This window comes from Budorcas taxicolor, chromosome 7 (genome assembly GCF_023091745.1).
Source record: "Budorcas taxicolor isolate Tak-1 chromosome 7, Takin1.1, whole genome shotgun sequence".
In the NCBI taxonomy this organism is placed as follows: Eukaryota; Metazoa; Chordata; class Mammalia; order Artiodactyla; family Bovidae; genus Budorcas; species Budorcas taxicolor.
In genome coordinates this window covers 51,495,680-51,515,229 of record NC_068916.1, presented here as the reverse complement: position 1 = coordinate 51,515,229, position 19,550 = coordinate 51,495,680, and the positions used below count along the sequence as shown (strand labels likewise).

The 19,550-nt window shown below is 42.5% G+C and overlaps 3 protein-coding genes across 3 annotated transcripts; all 3 read right to left on the bottom strand.

The window, feature by feature from the left end:
* Positions 1-4,512: 4,512 nt before the first annotated feature.
* LOC128051026 (protocadherin alpha-10-like) lies at positions 4,513-7,008 on the bottom strand. Its single transcript, XM_052643527.1, has one exon. The coding sequence runs from the start codon at positions 7,006-7,008 to the stop codon at positions 4,513-4,515; it is 2,496 nt and encodes an 831-aa protein (XP_052499487.1).
* Positions 7,009-10,035: 3,027 nt separating this feature from the next.
* LOC128051753 (protocadherin alpha-10-like) lies at positions 10,036-12,558 on the bottom strand. Its single transcript, XM_052644394.1, has one exon. It carries the CDS (start codon positions 12,556-12,558, stop codon positions 10,036-10,038), a length of 2,523 nt encoding a protein of 840 aa, XP_052500354.1.
* Positions 12,559-16,867: 4,309 nt separating this feature from the next.
* Positions 16,868-19,276, bottom strand: LOC128051701 (protocadherin alpha-9-like). Its single transcript, XM_052644340.1, has one exon. The coding sequence runs from the start codon at positions 19,274-19,276 to the stop codon at positions 16,868-16,870; it is 2,409 nt and encodes an 802-aa protein (XP_052500300.1).
* Positions 19,277-19,550: the final 274 nt, after the last annotated feature.

Genomic DNA, 19,550 nt, shown 5'->3' with positions numbered 1-19,550 from the left:
TTTACATTTAATTGTGTTCCTGTTACAAGAAACTTCATATCCAGTAAAGAACAACAAGAAAAACAAAAATATATTTCAAATTTGGTGATTTAAGACATGGAATTCACAAGAGAAAAGTCTGTTGATGTAAATGAAATTTATATTTGGCATATATGATTTCTCATGTAAGCTGCATTGCTAACAATATAATAACAGGTTATCAAAATGATTACTTTGTTACTTTATGTAATGGTGTCAGTATATGAAAGACTACTTCTTTCATCCCGAACTTTTTTACCATTCAATGAGATAAAAATTGCCATGAAAACTTCTGTGCCATATTGGTATTTCCATTCAACAACATTGGCTTTTATATATTTATCAAGATATAGTAATGAAAATAGCTGACCTATTTCTTCTTTAAAAAAAATTCTGGGTTTGAGATTGTAAGTTTATCCAAAATAAGGGAAATTATTTTTAAGCACTTTGCCTCTAAGTGCCTAATATTTTGCAAAAGAAAATAGAAAATAATCGATTTAACCAAAAGCTAAATGACCTTAGTGTTAATGGAAATTCAATTTCATAAAATATCAACTAGAAAATTGGAACTGATGAATTTTCATTGCCTGAAGTTGTAATTTATTTACATGTCCTTTATTGTTTCACATTACTTTGAGATTTGAGGAAGGAAAAAAGGGTACAGTGAAAACTGAGAGAAGAAAGTCAGGATAAATATCACTCTAACTTGAGTATTTTGTTGTACAGTTTTGATGGTTCATATCCAATCTAAAAATATTACAGTGAAAAAATTGCTAGTATATTTATTTGTATTGTTAACATTTTCTTTTATCTTGAATACACACATATGTTCTATTGCTAATTTCAAATCTTGTTTCATTTATTTCAAATTTGTTCTTTTCCCAACATTATTATTCTGCTAGAACTGTCTTTAAAGTAAATTTAAAGTTCCTTCTTAAAAAACTAACAAAATAGACTGATGACCATTTGTGACACTGAATTCTCTTATGCATTTATTAATAGAAAACAACCAGTCAAACAGGCCTATTTTCAAAGTATACCATTAGGCTAGAGAACAGTAGATCTAACATGATATTTGAAGCCTGTCAGATTTGGTAGAAGAAAGAAGCAACAGACTTCCAACCACTTCTGTAAGGAAACTTGAGATTGAGATGTTACATGCAATGTGAAGTTTTTAAAGGTAGAGAAATAAATATGAGAAAGTTTATCTGAGAGATTATATTACATGTCTAAATTCAAACCAGATGTTACACAAGTATATTAAGTGACACTGGAAGAATACCAAGCCATAAAAGAGTTGGATATATTGTATGAACCAATGTCACATCTTTTGCATTTTGTCTGTGATACTTCAGATTTCATCATCTCAACTGGCTCCTATAGAACAGATCTTTGAACTCATCTTTGGGGATGGGCCTGAGATCTGGTAATAGGCTGGTAATAGATCTGGTAATAGGCTGGTGCCAAGAAATCACATCTATATAGTTAACATTGATTTTGTAAGACTGACTGAAAAGACTAAGGAACTTTGACCCTGACCTTTTCAAAATCAATATGGTTAGTCTTAAATTCCAGCTGTATGTCTTGCTAGTCAAGTATGTTCTGCCAGTCCTCATCATCCACTAATATTCCATAATAGATCTAGTACTACTATTTATTGAAAACATAGAACCAAAAATAAATCTTGAAGCCACTCCTGGAAATCAGTAGGTTTTCCAAAATTAATGGATTAGAAGTACCATTCAGCATTGTATCTACAAAACTACAGAATATAAGCAGTGATGTTCACTCTGTGCTATCATGACTCATTGAAATACACAGTTATTTGATCACAGATTATTTGTTCAATTGGCACAATCTCTCAGGCAACAGTAAGACTGAAGAAGAAAGAAAGACCCACACATGTTCAAAGATTTTTATGGGAAATATACACCTTTAAAGCTATTACTGAAGTATATAATTTTGGAAACACTTACTGATCCTTCACTGGTAGTCAGGATCCAAGAAATAATCATATTACCACTTAAATGTGTCAAAACATAATTATTATTGTATTAGTGTAAAAAGGATAGGTATATGTATATATATCTATATATATCTATATATATATATATAATTTGGGTTTGGTGTTCTGCAAGACTGTAGCAGAGCACAGTCTTCTGCTTTTCCTTATATATTAAGTGATTTTGCTTATTTATATCACTTCCAAACAAGTGATCAACAGTGCTTATTGGACAACCCTTAATTATTAATAATGCAAATCTCCTATCTCAATATGGCATTGACTAAGACAAATGATAATGATGACCATGAACATTCTGAGAAAAGAATCACTTAGCAACATAAAAAAAAAATTAATTCCTATCTCAGTTATGGTATTGTTCCCTGGTGGCTCAGAGGTTAAAGTGTCTGCCTCCAATGTGGGAGACCCGGGTTCGATCCCTGGGTCAGGAAGATCCCTTGGAGAAGGAAATGGTAACCCACTCCAGTATTCTTGCCTGGAGAATCCCATGGACGGAGAAGCCTGGGAGGCTACAGTCCACGGGATCGCAAAGAGTTGGACACAACTGAGCGACTTCACTATACTACAATCATGAAGATAATCATGGAGGTTTTTTCCTAAGTAAAACAGGAGAATTAACATGTATACAGCTTGTGCTTGATTTTTCTAGCCAGAACTATGGTTGGATGGCATCACCAATTCAATGGACATGAGTTTAAGCAGACTCCGGGAGACTGTGAAGGACAGGGAAGCCTGGTGTGCTGCTGTCCATGGGGTTGCAAGGAGTCAGACACAACTGAGCAACTGAACATTAGATGAAAGATTTACTCTAAAAAGTTGTACAGTTAATAAAAGAATGGCTCTTTAAGAGATGTGCATTTGAATATCAACTCCATCATATATTAACTGGATGGCAGTGGACAAGACAGACAAGCATCTCACCATCTCTTATCTAATCTTTAGAACTTGGATAGTTGAATGTACTTTAGAAGTTGCTATAAGATTTAAACAAAATTATTATTTAAGCCCTTTATATGATATCTTACAGAAATATCTCAAATAGTGGTGGTTGATTATAGTTAGTGACCAATGTTGTCTCCTTGACTCTTGTAGTCTGTAGCTGTGGATGAAGAAGATTCCAGTGCCATAAACCAAGATATGACTTTTCCTTTTCTGAAGATTTTCTAATGTTCATCTTTATGGAAATCATCCTACTTTCTGGGTAGAAAATAGCTATCTCAGAATTTCTATTAACTTTACCCTATCTATAATGTGGTTCTCCACCTACATGTAAATATATCATATATAATTTATTTATCCATACCATACAATTAAAGAATCTCTAGTTTTCACAATTGAGCCAAAAAGAACAAAATCAACTTCCACATTATTTGATTCACACCCTTACAGCTCTAATTTCAAGTTCTCTGTGACCTCTTTAGGGAAAACCATTCACATGAATATAGCATTGGAGCAAAAAGAAATTTGTATCAAATATATCTAAAGTACACAATGTTTTAAAAAAATTTAAGTACACAATGTTATTTTGAAATGTTGTCAACAGCACCATTGTCAAGTGGAAGTGTCAAGTGCCTTTATGGATATTCCATGGTTATTAGGCTTAAGTTATTTAAAGCAATGTTATTTTGAAGTCCAAGCTGATTGGTGAACATGGACAGAAGTATCACAGTTCCGCATATATGAGAAGACATTTTTGAAACTCAAAGCACAAAGGAGTAGGAATTTTCCCACAGCCTCATTAGAGGTACCATGAATGCAAGAAATAGAAGTATAATAAATGCTCAAATAAATCTTCCAAATAAAAATCAGCAAATTAACGTGGAGGAGAGCAGCAAGCTACTGGGAAATTAGCAAACCCATCATTATATTAGAAAAAAATATAGTTTGTATATCTCAAGCATCTGAAGACTATGAAGAAAAGTTTAAATCATGAAGGGATTAAAGGCAAAAAACTAAAATCATACCTAAAAAAAGGCTAAAATTCTACCTACTTTATGAAAGAAGCATGCTATTGATTATAAAGAAATGAAATTATTTATAAAATTAAGCCACCTTAACAGCCCATGCCTGACAGTAATACAGAAATTTATAGAAAGGTAAGAATTCTAACATGTTTAAACTCAAATTAACCAAATTATGGAACTACGAATTATTGTGGAAAATTTGAAGGCACAAACATGAGTGGAGGGCACCAAATAATATAGAATAAAAAATAAACAGGAAGAATGAACTTGCTGCAAAATTGAGAAGTAGAATATTTGAGCCTCACCCACATGCTCCATTTCCATCAGTGACACTTTCCTTCTTGGCTGACTTAGCCTTGCTCACTTACAGGAAGCTGTGACAGTCTACTTCATCATTACTGTTATTATTATTTCCAACAACTAAATAATATTCTCAAGTGTGTTTAAGAAGATTGCGGTGAAAAGAAATAAAATGACTGGATTTCCATTCTGCTTTAGAATAAGCCATCACAAGAAAAAGACAACAAATATTTCAAGCAATGTACTTGTAGTAATTTGTTGGTGAACTACTACGTGATTGACATTAATAGGCATGATACATCCCAGAATTACTGTACTTACATTCTCGCAAAACTCCTGTTGGTCTCCAGTATCTCCAGAATTCAAACCTGGGGGAACACTAGGACTGAAGGCGATGAGGTCGGTCTTGGGCGGCCCCTCCCCAGAGCACACCCTCTGTCGCTTCTCCTGTGAATAAGACCAGCTCCCCACCGCGCTGGAGCACACAAGCCTGGGCTTCACCGGCCCGCACGCGCCCTCGCTGGGCGGCGCCGAGCACCGCAGCGCCGTGTACAGCAGCAGCGTGAGCACCAAAAGGCTGGACACCGCGCAGATGGCGATGATCAGGTACACGTTCACATCCACTAACGCCGTCTCTGCACCAGCTGCACCAGACAATGCCCGCGAAGAGGGCTTGGGCGCCTGGCCGCTGTCCTCCAGCGACAGCAGCACGGTGGCCGTGGCCGTCAGCGCCGGCTCGCCGTGGTCCTTCACCAGCACCAGCAGGCGCTGGCGCGGCGCGTCCGCCTCGTCCAGGGCGCGCGTCGTGCTGATCTCGCCGGTGTACAGCCCCACGCGGAACGGGCTGCGTGCGCCACCCACGGCCGGCTGCAGCTCGTACGACAGCCACGCGTTGTAGCCCGAGTCGGCGTCCACCGCGCGCACCTTCGCCACCACGTGGCCCGCGTCCACGGACCTCGACACCACCTGGCTCAGCGCGCTGGGTCCTCCACCTGGCCCGGGCGGCAGTAGCGCAGGCGCGTTGTCGTTCTCGTCCAGCACGAACACCTGCAGGGTCACGTTGCTGCCCAGGGGCGGCACGCCCGCGTCGCGCGCGCTCACCTGGAACTGCAGCAGCTCCAGCTCCTCGTGGTCCAGCGGCTGCAGCGCGTACACCTTGCCGCTCTCTGCGTGCACCGACACGTAGCTCGACAGCGCGCGCTCGCCCACACGCCGCTCCACCAGCGAGTAGGACACCAGTGCGTTCTCCTGCGCGTCCGCGTCTCGCGCCGACATGGTGAAGATGTGGCAGCCGGGCGGATTGTTCTCCTTCATGAACACGGTATACTCTGGCTGCGCGAACGCGGGCGCGTTGTCGTTCACGTCGGCCACCTCCACGGACACGCTGGCCGTGGTGGACAAGGAAGGCGAGCCCCCGTCCTTCGCGATCAGTGTTAGAGCATATTCTGACACTTTCTCTCTGTCCAGGGATCTGTCCAGCACTAGCGAATAGTAATTCTTGAAGGTGGACACGAGTTTGAAGGGGACATAGGGTGTTAGTGAGCAGGTCACCTGGGCATTGCTACCTACGTCACGGTCGGTTACACTGATTAGAGTGATGACTGTCCCTAGTGGAGCATCCTCTGGAATAGAAAGCAACAGTGACGTCACTAGTAACTCCGGAGCATTATCATTGATGTCCAAGACTTCTATCAAGACTGTGCAGTGACCAAACATTGGAGGATTTCCCTTGTCAACTGCTTCTATTTGAAGTTTCCATAATTTAGTTTCTTCGAAATCTATTTTTCCATTTACTCTTATTTCTCCGCTGTTTGAATCTATGCGAAAACAGGCTTCTGTATTAGAGGAAACATCAGTCGCAAAGGAATAAATAATGTGGCCGTTTGAACCCTCGTCCAAATCTGAGGCGTTAAGTCTAATAATCAGTGTGCCGTTTCTTGCATTTTCCAGTAATTTTATACGATGAACTGCTTTGTCAAAAACTGGGGCGTTGTCATTTGCATCCAGCACTGTGATGTTTATCTTTACAGTGCCTGTCAGTTCAGGTTTGCCCCCATCCGTTGCTTTGAGCACCAAGAGAAGCTCTGAAGCGACTTCTCTGTCTAAACGTTTTTTTAGTACTAGTTCGAGCGGTTTTACCTGCTCATCATTGCTCGGTACTTCCAGAGAGAAATACTCGTTGGCGGTCAGTCTGTAAGTCAACAGAGCGTTCTCCCCGATATCTGCGTCTGAGGCGCCCTCTAGTGAAAAATGAGACTCAAGAGCCCTAGCTTCGGAAATAAAGAGATTTCTGTGTGTCGCTGGGAACACAGGCGGGTTGTCGTTAATGTCCTTCACCTCCACCTCCACGTGGAACACCTGCAGCGGCCGGTCCACGATCACCTCCAAGTGGATGCTGCACTCCGCGCTCCGTCCGCACAGCTCCTCCCGGTCGATCCGAGAATTCACAAACAAAATGCCATTCTGCAGATTTACCTCCAGAAGGTCCCCGCGGCCTTTGGACGCCACCCGGAACAGGCGGGGCACCAGCTCCGCCAGCTCCAGCCCGAGGTCCTGGGCGATGCGGCCCACGAAGGTGTCGTGTTTGGCCTCCTCGGAGACCGAGTAGCGGACATGATTGCTCCCAGTCTCCCAGGCTGCGAGGAGCAGAAGCGAGAGCAGGAGGCGCCGGGCTCGCCGGCCACCAGATCCTGAAGCTAACATCGCTCCTGGTTAGTAAATCACATTTCCCGAGTCGAAATACGTAGTCCTTTCGAGATCTTTCTTTTGAGTCTTAGTCCTGATATCCCAACTAATCTTAACAATATGGTGTGTGTATAGTCTTTAAAGCACCGGAACAGTGACGGGTCTTTCTGTTCCGGGAATAATCTTTACTTTTTTCCGTTAAAACAATCCTCTCCTTGGAGAACAACGACATCCTGTGGGCCAAAGTGGAAGTGCGTTTGGCGTTCATACTATTTCTTTCACTTACTTGGCTTCTTCCTTGATTCCTTCATATTAGTCTGCTTTTGTCAGCCTTTAATTCTTTCATTCCTTGTGTGTGACCACTAATTCTTTAAAGGTGGTTTGGTTTTAGAAGTTAGAATTCCAAGAAGAGTTCTATTTTTGATACAGTCATCTAAGAGAACATACTACTGCACTATTAGGTATATGAACGTGAAAAAAATCCGTGTTACTAGTGATACGGTTTTTTAAAGGTTTTCAGAACTTGATCATTTTGAATGGCCTCTTACTAAGTTTATTTAATTGCTAACACTATAATTTTCTACTGCTTAAACCTTATAATGTGTTAAATTACTCTAAACATTTAGTCCAGTTGTGTACAAGATAACTCAAAATGCCAACTGTCTGTTACCTTCTCAACATGATGATGTTTCAAATCAATGCTAATATGAAACTTCTAAGTTGTCCAAAAACTTATTTGCTCTGATGTTAATGAATTTACCAAATACTGACTCCTGGAAATATGAAACATGTTTATCTTTGTCTCATTTAAAAGTTTTTTTCAATTACTAAATTTGCCCAGGGTGAAAGTCGTCATTTCCATCCTGAAGGACAATTTAAATTTGTGTTATATCCACTGTTATCTGTAAAAATAATCTTTCTAATCCCCCCCAAAACCATACTGATCAGAAATCCAAATTATATTTGTCACTTTGTTCATACCCATTTTATTCCAAAATTGGCTTAAGGAGACTAGGGTGTAAAGAGCATTCTAAATATCATGTAATCACTCAGTTTTGTTTTCCTCTTTTATCTCAAATTTTTTTAAAACAATAAAATCTGCATAACTATTCATTGATTGCAATAAAGCTTATCAGTGTTGTTTTAGAAAAAATGTTTTACTCATTCTCAAGATTGATAAGGAGCCAACTATCCAATATTTGACATCTTTCCAGGAAGAGAACAGTCATTTGGAAAATCCCATTTCTCTCCTTAAAAAAATTATAAGTGGTTATCCAAAGAAATCTCACATTTCATGTAAAAGTGAGCTACAATATTTATCCTGAACACTTTATAAACTAGTGAGTCAATAATTATAAATCTATGCCAAAGATTTTTCATTCTAATTACTTCTCTTTTATTAATTGTGGAAACCATAAATTCAAGACCAACATATTTACCTAAAAGACAGCAGGAAAATTTTAGCATATAGGTGTGACTAAATTCAGAAAGAGATATGACAAGAAAATAAACCTCTGCATGTTTGCTGATAGAAATACTCCAGTTCCTATGGGAATGACTGCATGCTGAAGATCTGTTCCACTTTTGGCTTAAAGAGTTGCTTCATTGATTAAGAACATATGAATGATAGCTTTTAAAGCTCCCACATTCCAAGGCTATCATATAGCTAAATTACAATATATTAATAAACCTGTGGGTTCTTCAGTCATCTTGAAACAGGCTATCACAAATGCTAAGCCATTGAGAGCCAGGGATACTAATAATGTGCCTCATTTTAATGCCATCTAATACAGAGCATGTTAAACAGAGTTATAAAAATAAGATGTTATAGTTTCAAAACAAATGGACTAACTCCTTTTTTGGCAAGAATGTTATAAGCAATCCTTGGGGATTTCCCTAGTGGTCCAAAGGTTAAGATTCAGTGATTCCCCTGCAGCAGGCTCTGGTTCCATCCCTCCTGGAGAAATTAAGATCCCTCCCTCAAGCTGGGTGGCTCCCAGAGGGAGGGGGTGAGAGTAATCCTTGACTCAGGAAATTTATTTGACTTCATTCTAAAAGTCAGTCCTTCTGAATTGAATGAAAGAAACTGTCCACAAAGTTGTTAAAAATATTTATGTAGGGCTTCCCTGGTGGCTCAGTGGTAAAGAATCTGCCTGCTAATATAGAAGATATGGGTTCCATCCCTCGTCTGGGAAGATCCCACATGCTGCCAAGCAAGTAAGCCCATGCACCACAACTGTTGAGCCTGTGCTCCAGAGCTCTGAAGTGGCAATTACTGAACCACGTGCTTCAACTACTGAAGCCCATGAGCCCAAAAGCCTGTGCTTTGCAAACGGAAGTCACTGCAAAGGGAAGTCACTGCAATGAGAAACCGATGCACAGCAATTAGAGGGGAAGCCCTACTCACCACAACTTGAGAAAAGTCTACACAACAATGAAGACTTAGTACAACCAAATATTTTAAAAGATAAATATATTTATCTTAACAACAGAGCCACTGGAAGATATTGTCACATTAAAATGTAAAATCAGTATAAAATAAATAAAAACAAAAATGAAAAATATTTTTAGTCCAAAACATTTAATTACATTGATTAGGACATATTTTATGAACTATCTCCCAGTCTACATACTCCAAGGTGTAAACACTAAGGTTCAAGTATGCATTAAAAGTTATCTTGCACTACACATATTCTTTATTTAAGGAGCAAAACCCACAATTTTCCCATAAAGGGAGTTGATCATAGCAGTCTTTCTGTTAATGCAATAGGGTCATTTCAAATTTTAGATTTAATAATAAAGTACTTTTCTTACAAATATTTGTAACATAAAAAGATACTGGTTTTTGGAAAAAATACATCAAAACCTGCAACCTACACCAAATATTTGTACTGGAAAATATAAATGAATTTACTACACATGGCATTTACTAAAAATTGAAGTATCAACCAAAAGGTGATGCAGAGGGTACTGTAAAAATACAAAGTGAATTTTTAGAAAAAAAACAATATTACAAAACTTATTACAAGAAATGCTTGAGATATTTTATAGAAATATACATTCTTTAGACAAAAGATAAAGATACCGCAAGAAATATATTTGAGGCGGGAAAACGGGGTAAAATAAAATATTCACGCAGCAAAGCATGACAATAAAAAAGCAATAACCCACCTTGATAGAGTGGTTGCCTCCAATAGACTGTTCTTCCACTTCCACCTCTGGTTGCGGACACGGCGGAAGACTGGGACTGAAGGCGATGAGGTCGGTCTTGGGCGGCCCCTCCCCAGAGCACACCCTCTGCTGCTTCTGCTGAGAGAAAGACCAGCTCCCCACCGCGCTGGAGCTCACCAGTCTGGGCTTCAACGGCCCGCACGCGCCCTCGCTGGGCGGCGCCGAGCACCGCAGCGCCGTGTACAGCAGCAGCGTGAGCACCAACAGGCTGGACACCGCGCAGATGGCGATGATCAGGTACACGTTCACATCCACTAACGCCGTCTCTGCGCCAGCTGCACCAGAGAATGCCCGCGAAGAGGCCTTGGGCGCCTGGCCGCTGTCCTCCAGCGACAGCAGCACGGTGGCCGTGGCCGTCAGCGCCGGCTCGCCGTGGTCTTTCACCAGCACCAGCAGGCGCTGGCGCGGCGCGTCCGCCTCGTCCAGGGCGCGCGTCGTGCTGATCTCGCCGGTGTACAGCCCCACGCGGAACGGGCTGCTCGCGCCACCCGCGGCCAGCTGCAGCTCGTACGACAGCCACGCGTTGTAGCCCGAGTCGGCGTCCACCGCGCGCACCTTCGCCACCACGTGGCCCGCCTCCACGGACCTCGACACCACCTGGCTCAGCGCGCTGGGTCCTCCGCCAGACCCGGGCGGCAGCAGCGCAGGCGCGTTGTCATTCTCGTCCAGCACGAACACCTGCAGGGTCACACTGCTGCCCAGGGGCGGCACGCCCGCGTCGCGCGCGCTCACCTGGAACTGCAGCAGCTCCAGCTCCTCGTGGTCCAGCGGCTGCAGCGCGTACACCTTGCCGCTCTCCGCGTGCACCGACACGTAGCTCGACAGTGCGCGCTCGCCCACCCGCCGCTCCACCAGCGAGTAGGACACCAGCGCGTTCTCCTGCGCGTCCGCGTCTCGCGCCGACACGGTGAAGATGTGGCAGCCGGGCGGGTTGTTCTCCTTCACGAACACTGTGTACTCTGGCTGCGCGAACGCGGGCGCGTTGTCGTTCACGTCGGCCACCTCCACGGACACGCTGGCTGTGGCCGACAACGAAGGCGAGCCCCCATCTCTCGCAGTCACCACCACCTCATAGTTCGCCACGCTCTCGCGATCCAAGACGCTGTCCAACACTAGTGAATAGTAATTCTTGAAGGTGGGCACTAGTTTGAAGGGGCTTTCAGGTGTTAGTGAGCAGGTCACCTGCCCGTTGGCGCCAGAGTCACGGTCGGACACGCTGATCAGGGATATGACGGTACCTACTTGAGCATCCTCTCGCACCGGGAGAGCCAAAGAAGTGACAACCACCTCAGGTGAATTATCATTTTCATCCAGGATTTCCACTAGGATGGTGCAGTGACCAACCATGGGTAGGTTTCCTTTATCTGTCACATCTACATGAATTTCGTAAGTGTTACTATCTTCGAAGTCAATGGCATCGTTGATTCTTACTTCTCCCGTTCTTTCATTAATTAAAAATTTCCTTCTTATGGTGGGTGGAACCAAAGAGCTAAATGAATATATTACTTCCTTGTTTATCCCTTCATCCGCATCAGAAGCATTTAGCCAAATGACTAATGTTTGGTTCGCTGAATTTTCATACATCTTAACTTCGTACACGGTTTGGTCAAATACAGGTGCATTGTCATTGGCATCCAACACCAGGATCAGCAGAGTAACAGATCCGGTAAGTTCAGGTTTGCCTCCATCAGTTGCCGTTAATAACAACCGAAGCTGAGGGTTTTCTTCACGATCCAGCAGTTTGCTTAAAACAAGCACTGGTAATTTGCCTTTGTCCTTTTTGTTTATAATATCAAGAGTGAAAAACTCATTTGAACTGAGTCCGTAAGTAAGCATTGCATTCTCTCCAATATCCGGATCAGATGCGCCTTCTAGAGGAAATCGAGAGTCAAGCGGTTGAGATTCCAGAATTGAGAGCTTTTGTTCTGAGGTGGAGAAAACCGGCCGGTTGTCGTTAATGTCCTTCACCTCCACCTCCACATGGAATACCTGGAGCGGCTGTTCCACGATCACCTCCAGGTGGATGCTGCACTCCGCGCTCCGCCCGCACAGCTCCTCCCGGTCGATCCGAGAATTCACAAACAAAATGCCATTCTGCAGATTTACCTCCAGAAAGTCCCCGCGGCCTTTGGATGCAATCCGGAACAGGCGGGGCACGAGCTCCGCCAGCTTCAGCCCCAGGTCCTGAGCGATGCGACCCACGAAAGTGCCGTGTTTAGCCTCCTCCGGGACCGAGTAATGGACCTGGCCGCTTCCAGCGTCCCAGGCTGCAACAAACAGAAAGGAGAGAAGCAGGCGCCGGGTGCTCAGACCGCTGGGTCTGTAGACCAACATCATACCCTTCTTCTGTTTTACAAATCAATAACTGGGTCGTCTAGAACACACCCGCACGCTCCGAATTTTCCTGTTCCATATCTTACATTCAATTTTATCGAAATGACTGAGATCTCCGAATGTAGCTCCTTCCTCGTCCTTGAGAAACAGCATTGAGTCTGTTCTGAAAAGCCATTTTTGTGGAAGACAGCGACATCCGGTGGCTTAATGTGTAAGTACAATTCCATGAGTTTAACAACTCATTCGTATCTTTTCATTCTATTTTCACAAATTCGTATCTTTATGAACTTTCAAAGACACATCATGTTTCTTTTGTAAATAATAATCATTGTCCATATGCAGTGCAGCATTTTCTTGAATGGCAAAGCACCCAGAAGTAATTCCTTCCAACCATGATTGCCATTAGCTAAATTTGAAGACAACTTTTCCTATTTGTATAATACTGAGTGTACTAGCATTTTGTTGGATAACGAATTTAACTCTTCAACTTCTAACACAATTCACTCTCTTCATCATTATTTTGATATTAAATAAACCTTATTCAGACACTAATTTCAATCATCAATTCTCTGTCAGGTATTTGCAACTTCTAAATGCCAATCATCACTGGAATGCAGAGAGAAGGTCACAGGCTTCAACATCAGAAATTCCTCTCTTCTTATTCCTAGTCTTCAACTTACTAGCTGTGTGACTTAGGGAAAATAATCTAACCTCTCCATCTCAGTTTCACTTTGATAACATTCATAGAAGATCAATAATAATATGGTGGTCACATGAATTATGATATATGAAGTGCCTAGGATAGTACTTTAAGGACAGTGAATGTTTCATAAATGGCTGTTACTCTCAGAGCTCACTTTAGCCACCTTGTTTTCATAATGCTCAAGACCAAAACTGGCTCTTTGGGAAAAACTGTTACCTATAGAATGGTGTCACCCTATAAAGCCTTTACTACTGCTACTGCGCAGGCTGAGCAGTGTTCCTATCTTTAAGGAACAGAAAAGTGCTTGTATTGAGAAATTACTTATAGAAGGGGAAGTTTCAGTTTTTTATACACATCTTACATGAGCAAAAAATCTTAATTATGATTTAGAATAAAATAATTTTATACTTTGATTTCTACTTTCAGAGACTTCATCTTTGTCGTATTTATGTTTTTTCAAATACCCCAAATATAGAGTTTTGGCATTATCTAATAATTTTGTGTTTCAATAGTTTTTCATTGCCTGTGGTGAAAATATTTTATCTCAAAATTCTTGGAATCAAATATTCAGTAACTGAAATTCTCAATTAATACACCTACACTAACGATAAAACCTGAAGTTTCTCCTTTTCCAAAAAGGAAAACTTAGGAGTTTTGCCTGATCTAAAGGATAATTTCTTTAATTATGTTTTTATTTTTTAAAGAAATCAATAATTTTGAACTCTTACAGTTATTAAGAGCTGGAAATAGAATATTTATGAATATGAAAATTTATAGAAATGAGGGTCAATTAATTCACTGATGTATGTATGCTGCTAAATTCTGATTTTATGGTCCTATACTCCTCTAGAATGATTCTAGTGTCAAAGTCTATTCAAATCCTGATTTTAAGAGTTACTTTTCTTACAAAACATAATAAAAATTTAAATGAGTTCATCTATCCATCCATAATAGCAATGTTCAGTGTGAGCTATCAATACTATCTGAAGTTTAAAAATAAGTTTATCATTGATTAATCATCTCAACACAAGATAATGATATAAGGTAAATTCTATTGCTGTTAATGAGCATTTTTGAACCAATTAATAGCATAAATGTCCCAATATAAATCTCCAATAATGAATAAAAAGTAATGTAGTTAAGTTACATCTTGTCAAATAATAAGAACGTACTTTCCCAAGCAACTCATTAGAGCTATTGCATCTAAAACTTCAGTTGGATAAGAGTTACCTGGAATGCTTGTTAAAATACAAATTTTACTGGTAATTTCAGAAATTTGAGATGATGTCTGGGAACCAGAATGTTCAGTTTTGAGGCTGACCACAGACCCCAGTCTGCCTGGATACCCTCTATGTTTGTCTGCATTCTTCTATAAATCTATATAGTGCCCCTTTCACTCTCAAAAGTGTCTAAATGTCATAACTTTAGTTAGCCCTATCTTGACACTACAATTCAGGGACTGGCATAGGGGAGCTTCATTGTTGGTCTCATGATTCTGGCTTAAAGTGAAGAATGTTATCTACAGATAAACAGAGGGGTAGTTACTAGGTAGGCGAAACACTGAAGTGTCTTCTAAGCTCTCAACTCTCTGTTTTGGACTTTCCCCCTGTTTTGGAACTTCCCAGTTCCCTGAAATATACTGTGCTCATGCTTCCTGATGACCCAAAAAATCAATTAGTAAGATGTTTACTGATTTGAAAATTTGCACACAATGATAACCCATGTTCTGGGAGGGAATAAAGATTAGTATAAGGGACTAAATTACTAATTACACTGATACAATTTAAAATGATAAAGAATAAAATGTATAATTATAGAAGATGTAATAAGTACTTAATGAATTATACTAGGTCTAAGATACTAGAAGAGTGGTGGGAATTTGTGGGGGGGGGGGAGCAAATGACATTTCTAGTATCCCTCAATCCATATAACATAATCAAATACCTGGACCCACATAAAGGTGGCATATGGAAACTGAAAAAGTACACAGACAGAAATAATTGAAAGTATAAGTCTGGATATAAAGTGAGTTATGCCAATAGACATAGGTTTTATGACAGGAGTTCAGAAAATACTCGTTTTGAAATAAACAGAATTGAAAAAAGTAGATTGCTTTGTAGCATATACCAAATGTGTTCTTTGGAAAAAAGAAAAGCACTGAAGTGTTTTATTTTAAGAGATTTTACTAGCACATATATGGTTATATGGTGGCTGTACTCTCAAAGCCATTCTGATTTTCCTCTGCTGAGTTTTTAACTAAGAAATACCTTGTAAAACACCTGACACAATAAAGAATAAAATCCCTGAATAGAAATACAAGGTGCATTACAAAACTACAATGCAAGAATAAAGGAAGTTTTAAAATATAAATTAGAAAAGAAAATGAATGTTCAGACTAACCATAGAGTGTGGAGAACCACCAATTTGAAATTCACAAGCCACAGTCCAAGAAATGTAACTTTTACATGTAATAAATTTAAAGGTGTACAACCTCATCTACAGATTTCTGTCTTTTGGACTATTTAAATGGAAAAAAAAATCCTCTTCTAAACTGCTTAAGTTCCATACAGTTAATTTCAAGAGAATTCAAAGTGCAGAAGATAGATATATTTTTAATGCTTGGGCATTATTATATCACTAACAGAAAAAAATTAAAAGCAGAAAGCCTTCTTGAGGAAAGAGAGTACCTTTCAGGAAGTATTTTCAATATCAGATAAAACATGAATTTCAGGAAATTCTCTAAGTGGTAGAAAAGATTCTTAAACAACATTTTCTTGTGAACTACACTGTCAGACAATGTAAAAAAAATTTTTTTTTAACAAGAGGGAATGAGTTATATTTGAAACACTTATATTCAAAACCAGATTCCTAAAGTAAAGCCTCTCTTTTCTAGGTATAGAGGAAGTTGCTCATTGATTTACAGATACTAATTAGTGCTGACCACCATGTCTCCAAAAAGGTAGACAACTACAAAGTTAACAAGGTCATGGTTACTCATATACCTGCTCTAGTAAAGTAAAGTAAAAGTAAAGTTGCTCAGTCGTGTCCAACTCTTTGCGACCACAGGCTCCTGTGTCCATGGGATTTTCCAGGCAAGAGTACTAGAGCAGCTTATCATTTCCTTCTCCAGGGGATCTTCCAGAACAAAGAATCGAACATTGCAGACAGACACTTTACCATCTGAGCCACCAGGGAAGCCCACTCACTATACCTGCTATGAGGTTGCTTAAAAACAAAAGAATTAAGACTACAGCACCATGCATAGTTTAGATTGGTGTTGCCGTTTACTTAAAGTGTAACGACTAAATCTGTTTACACCTAATAGTTTTCAGCTAAGGTGGCAACAATGGATCAGGAATTCAATATGCCCAGAAGAGGTTCTAAATAAAATGAATTCAGTCCCAATAAATATCTGTTTAATCCATGGTTTATAATAATTCTCTATTAAAGTACAAACAAAAAAACTCAAAAAATATAAATAAAGGTATTCACTTTCTGCAAATAAATTTAAACATCCTGGCAGAACTAGGATAAATGGATGAAAACCATTCTAATATGCCTTAGAAGATACGTAAGATATGTTTCAAGACGGAATGCAAAAATGAAAAATTAAATATTAGAATAACCCACCTTACCAGGGGAGTCCAAAGAAGCCTGTGGATCGTTGGCTACAGATCCAGGACACGGAGGTAGGCTGGGGCTGAAGGCCATGAGGTCGTTCTTGGGCGGCCCTTCCCCAGAGCACACCCTCTGTCGCCTCTCCTGAGAGAAAGACCAGCTTCCCACAGCGCTGGAGCACACCAGCCGGGGCTTCAGGGGTCCACACACGCCTTCGCTGGGCGGCGCCGAGCACCGCAGCGCCGTGTACAGCAGCAACGTGAGCACCAACAGGCTGGACACCGCGCAGATGGCGATGATCAGGTACACGTTCACATCCACTAACGCCGTCTCTGCGCCGGCTGCACCAGACAACGCCCGCGAAGAGGCCTTGGGCGCCTGGCCGCTGTCCTCCAGCGACAGCAGCACGGTGGCCGTGGCCGTCAGCGCCGGCTCGCCGTGGTCTTTCACCAGCACCAGCAGGCGCTGGCGCGGCGCGTCCGCCTCGTCCAGGGCGCGCGTCGTGCTGATCTCGCCGGTGTACAGCCCCACGCGGAACGGGCTGCGTGCGCCACCCGCGGCCGGCTGCAGCTCGTACGACAGCCATGCGTTGTAGCCCGAGTCGGCGTCCACCGCGCGCACCTTCGCCACCACGTGGCCCGCCTCCACGGACCTCGACACCACCTGGCTCAGCGCGCTGGGTCCTCCGCCAGACCCGGGCGGCAGCAGCGCGGGCGCGTTGTCGTTCTCGTCCAGCACGAACACCTGCAGCGTGACGTTGCTGCCCAGGGGCGGCACGCCCGCGTCGCGCGCGCTCACCTGGAACTGCAGCAGCTCCAGCTCCTCGTGGTCCAGCGGCTGCAGCGCGTACACCTTGCCGCTCTCCGCGTGCACCGACACGTAGCTCGACAGTGCGCGCTCGCCCACCCGCCGCTCCACCAGCGAGTAGGACACCAGCGCGTTCTCCTGCGCGTCCGCGTCTCGCGCCGACACGGTGAAGATGTGGCAGCCGGGCGGGTTGTTCTCCTTCACAAACACCGTGTACTCGGGCTGCGGGAACGCGGGCGCATTGTCGTTCACGTCGGCCACCTCCACGGACACGCTGGCCGTGGCCGACAGCGAAGGCGAGCCCCCATCCCTCGCAGTCACCACTACTTCATAGTTCGCTACTCTCTCACGATCCAAGGCACTCTCCAGGACCAGCGAATAGTAATTCTTGAAGGTGGACACTAGCTTGAAGGGGACATGAGGCGTCAGAGAACAGGTCACCTGTCCATTTTCACCTTCATCTCCGTCAATCACACTGATCAGGGCGATGATTGTCCCCAGCTGTGCATCCTCTTTGACGGGGAGCCAGAGAGTTTTGATAGTCAACTTAGGAGCATTGTCATTAGCGTCCAAAACTTCCACAAGAACTGTACAGTGACCAGCCAAGGGTGGGTAGCCTTTATCAGTCGCCTCTACTCGGATTTTGTAGGTTTTTCTTTCTTCAAAATCGATGTGTCCTGCAACTGTAATTTCCCCACTTACAGGGTCTATGTAGAACTTAAAATTTATATCAGGAGAAGCGTCACTAGAGAATGAATAAATAATATCCGCATTCAAGCCTTCGTCTAAATCTGAGGCGTTAAGTTTAATTACCAACGTTCCATTAGGGACGTTTTCTGCTAATTTCACAGCATAGAGTGTTCTATCAAAAACTGGAGCGTTGTCATTGGCGTCTAGCACGTTGATGAGTAACTGAACGGTGCCAGTCAGCTCAGGTTTGCCTCTGTCAGTGGCCGTGAGCACTAAATGAAGTTCCGGAGATTCTTCCCTATCTAAAGGTTTGCGTAATACAAGACTGAGAGGTTTTACCTGTTGGTCGGTGGTTGGTACCTCCAGAGAGAAATATTCACTGGAGCTCAGCCTGTAAGTCAACACAGCGTTCTCCCCGATATCTGCGTCGGAGGCGCCCTCTAGTGGAAACCGAAAGTCAAGCGGCCTGGATTCCGCGATAAACAGATTCTTTTGTGTCCCCTGGAACACAGGAGGATTGTCGTTAATGTCCTTCACCTCCACCTCCACGTGGAACACCTGCAGCGGCCGGTCCACGATCACCTCCAAGTGGATGCTGCACTCCGCGCTCCGCCCGCACAGCTCCTCCCGGTCGATCCGAGAATTCACAAACAAAATGCCATTCTGCAGATTTACCTCCAGAAGGTCCCCAAGACCTTTGGAATCCAACTGGAACAGGCGCGGCACCAGCTCTTGCAGCTCCAGCCTTAGGTCCTGGGCGATGTGGCCCACGAAGGTGCCATGTTTGGCCTCCTCCATAACTGAATAACGAACCTGGGCACTCCCTGTCTCCCAGGCTGCGAGGGTAACAAACAGTAGTAGTAGATTCCGGTTCCCTTGGTTGCCTTGACTTGCGCACAGCATTTCAAATAGTCAAGCTTATTTCTTCCTAGCGAAAAATTTCTCAGTATTAAGGGAAATCTTCTGATTCCGTCAGTTCCATCCTGCTGTGTTCGTCATTGTTCTGCACTAGGAAACTATAAAAGACTCGAGCATCTTTCCTAAGCCTCAAAGATGGCGGTCGCCTTGGGTCAGAGAATTTCTCGGCGGAGAGTGACATCACGTGGCCCACAAAGTAAGTACATACTCCATGGCTGAATATTTTACCTTATCCTGAGAAATTTTACTTCCTTCTCTG

Coding starts and splice junctions, on each gene's coding strand:
- LOC128051026 (XM_052643527.1), bottom strand. CDS start 7,008: ATGTTAGCTTCAGGATCTGGTGGCCGGCGAGCCCGGCGCCTCCTGCTC.
- LOC128051753 (XM_052644394.1), bottom strand. CDS start 12,558: ATGATGTTGGTCTACAGACCCAGCGGTCTGAGCACCCGGCGCCTGCTT.
- LOC128051701 (XM_052644340.1), bottom strand. CDS start 19,276: ATGCTGTGCGCAAGTCAAGGCAACCAAGGGAACCGGAATCTACTACTA.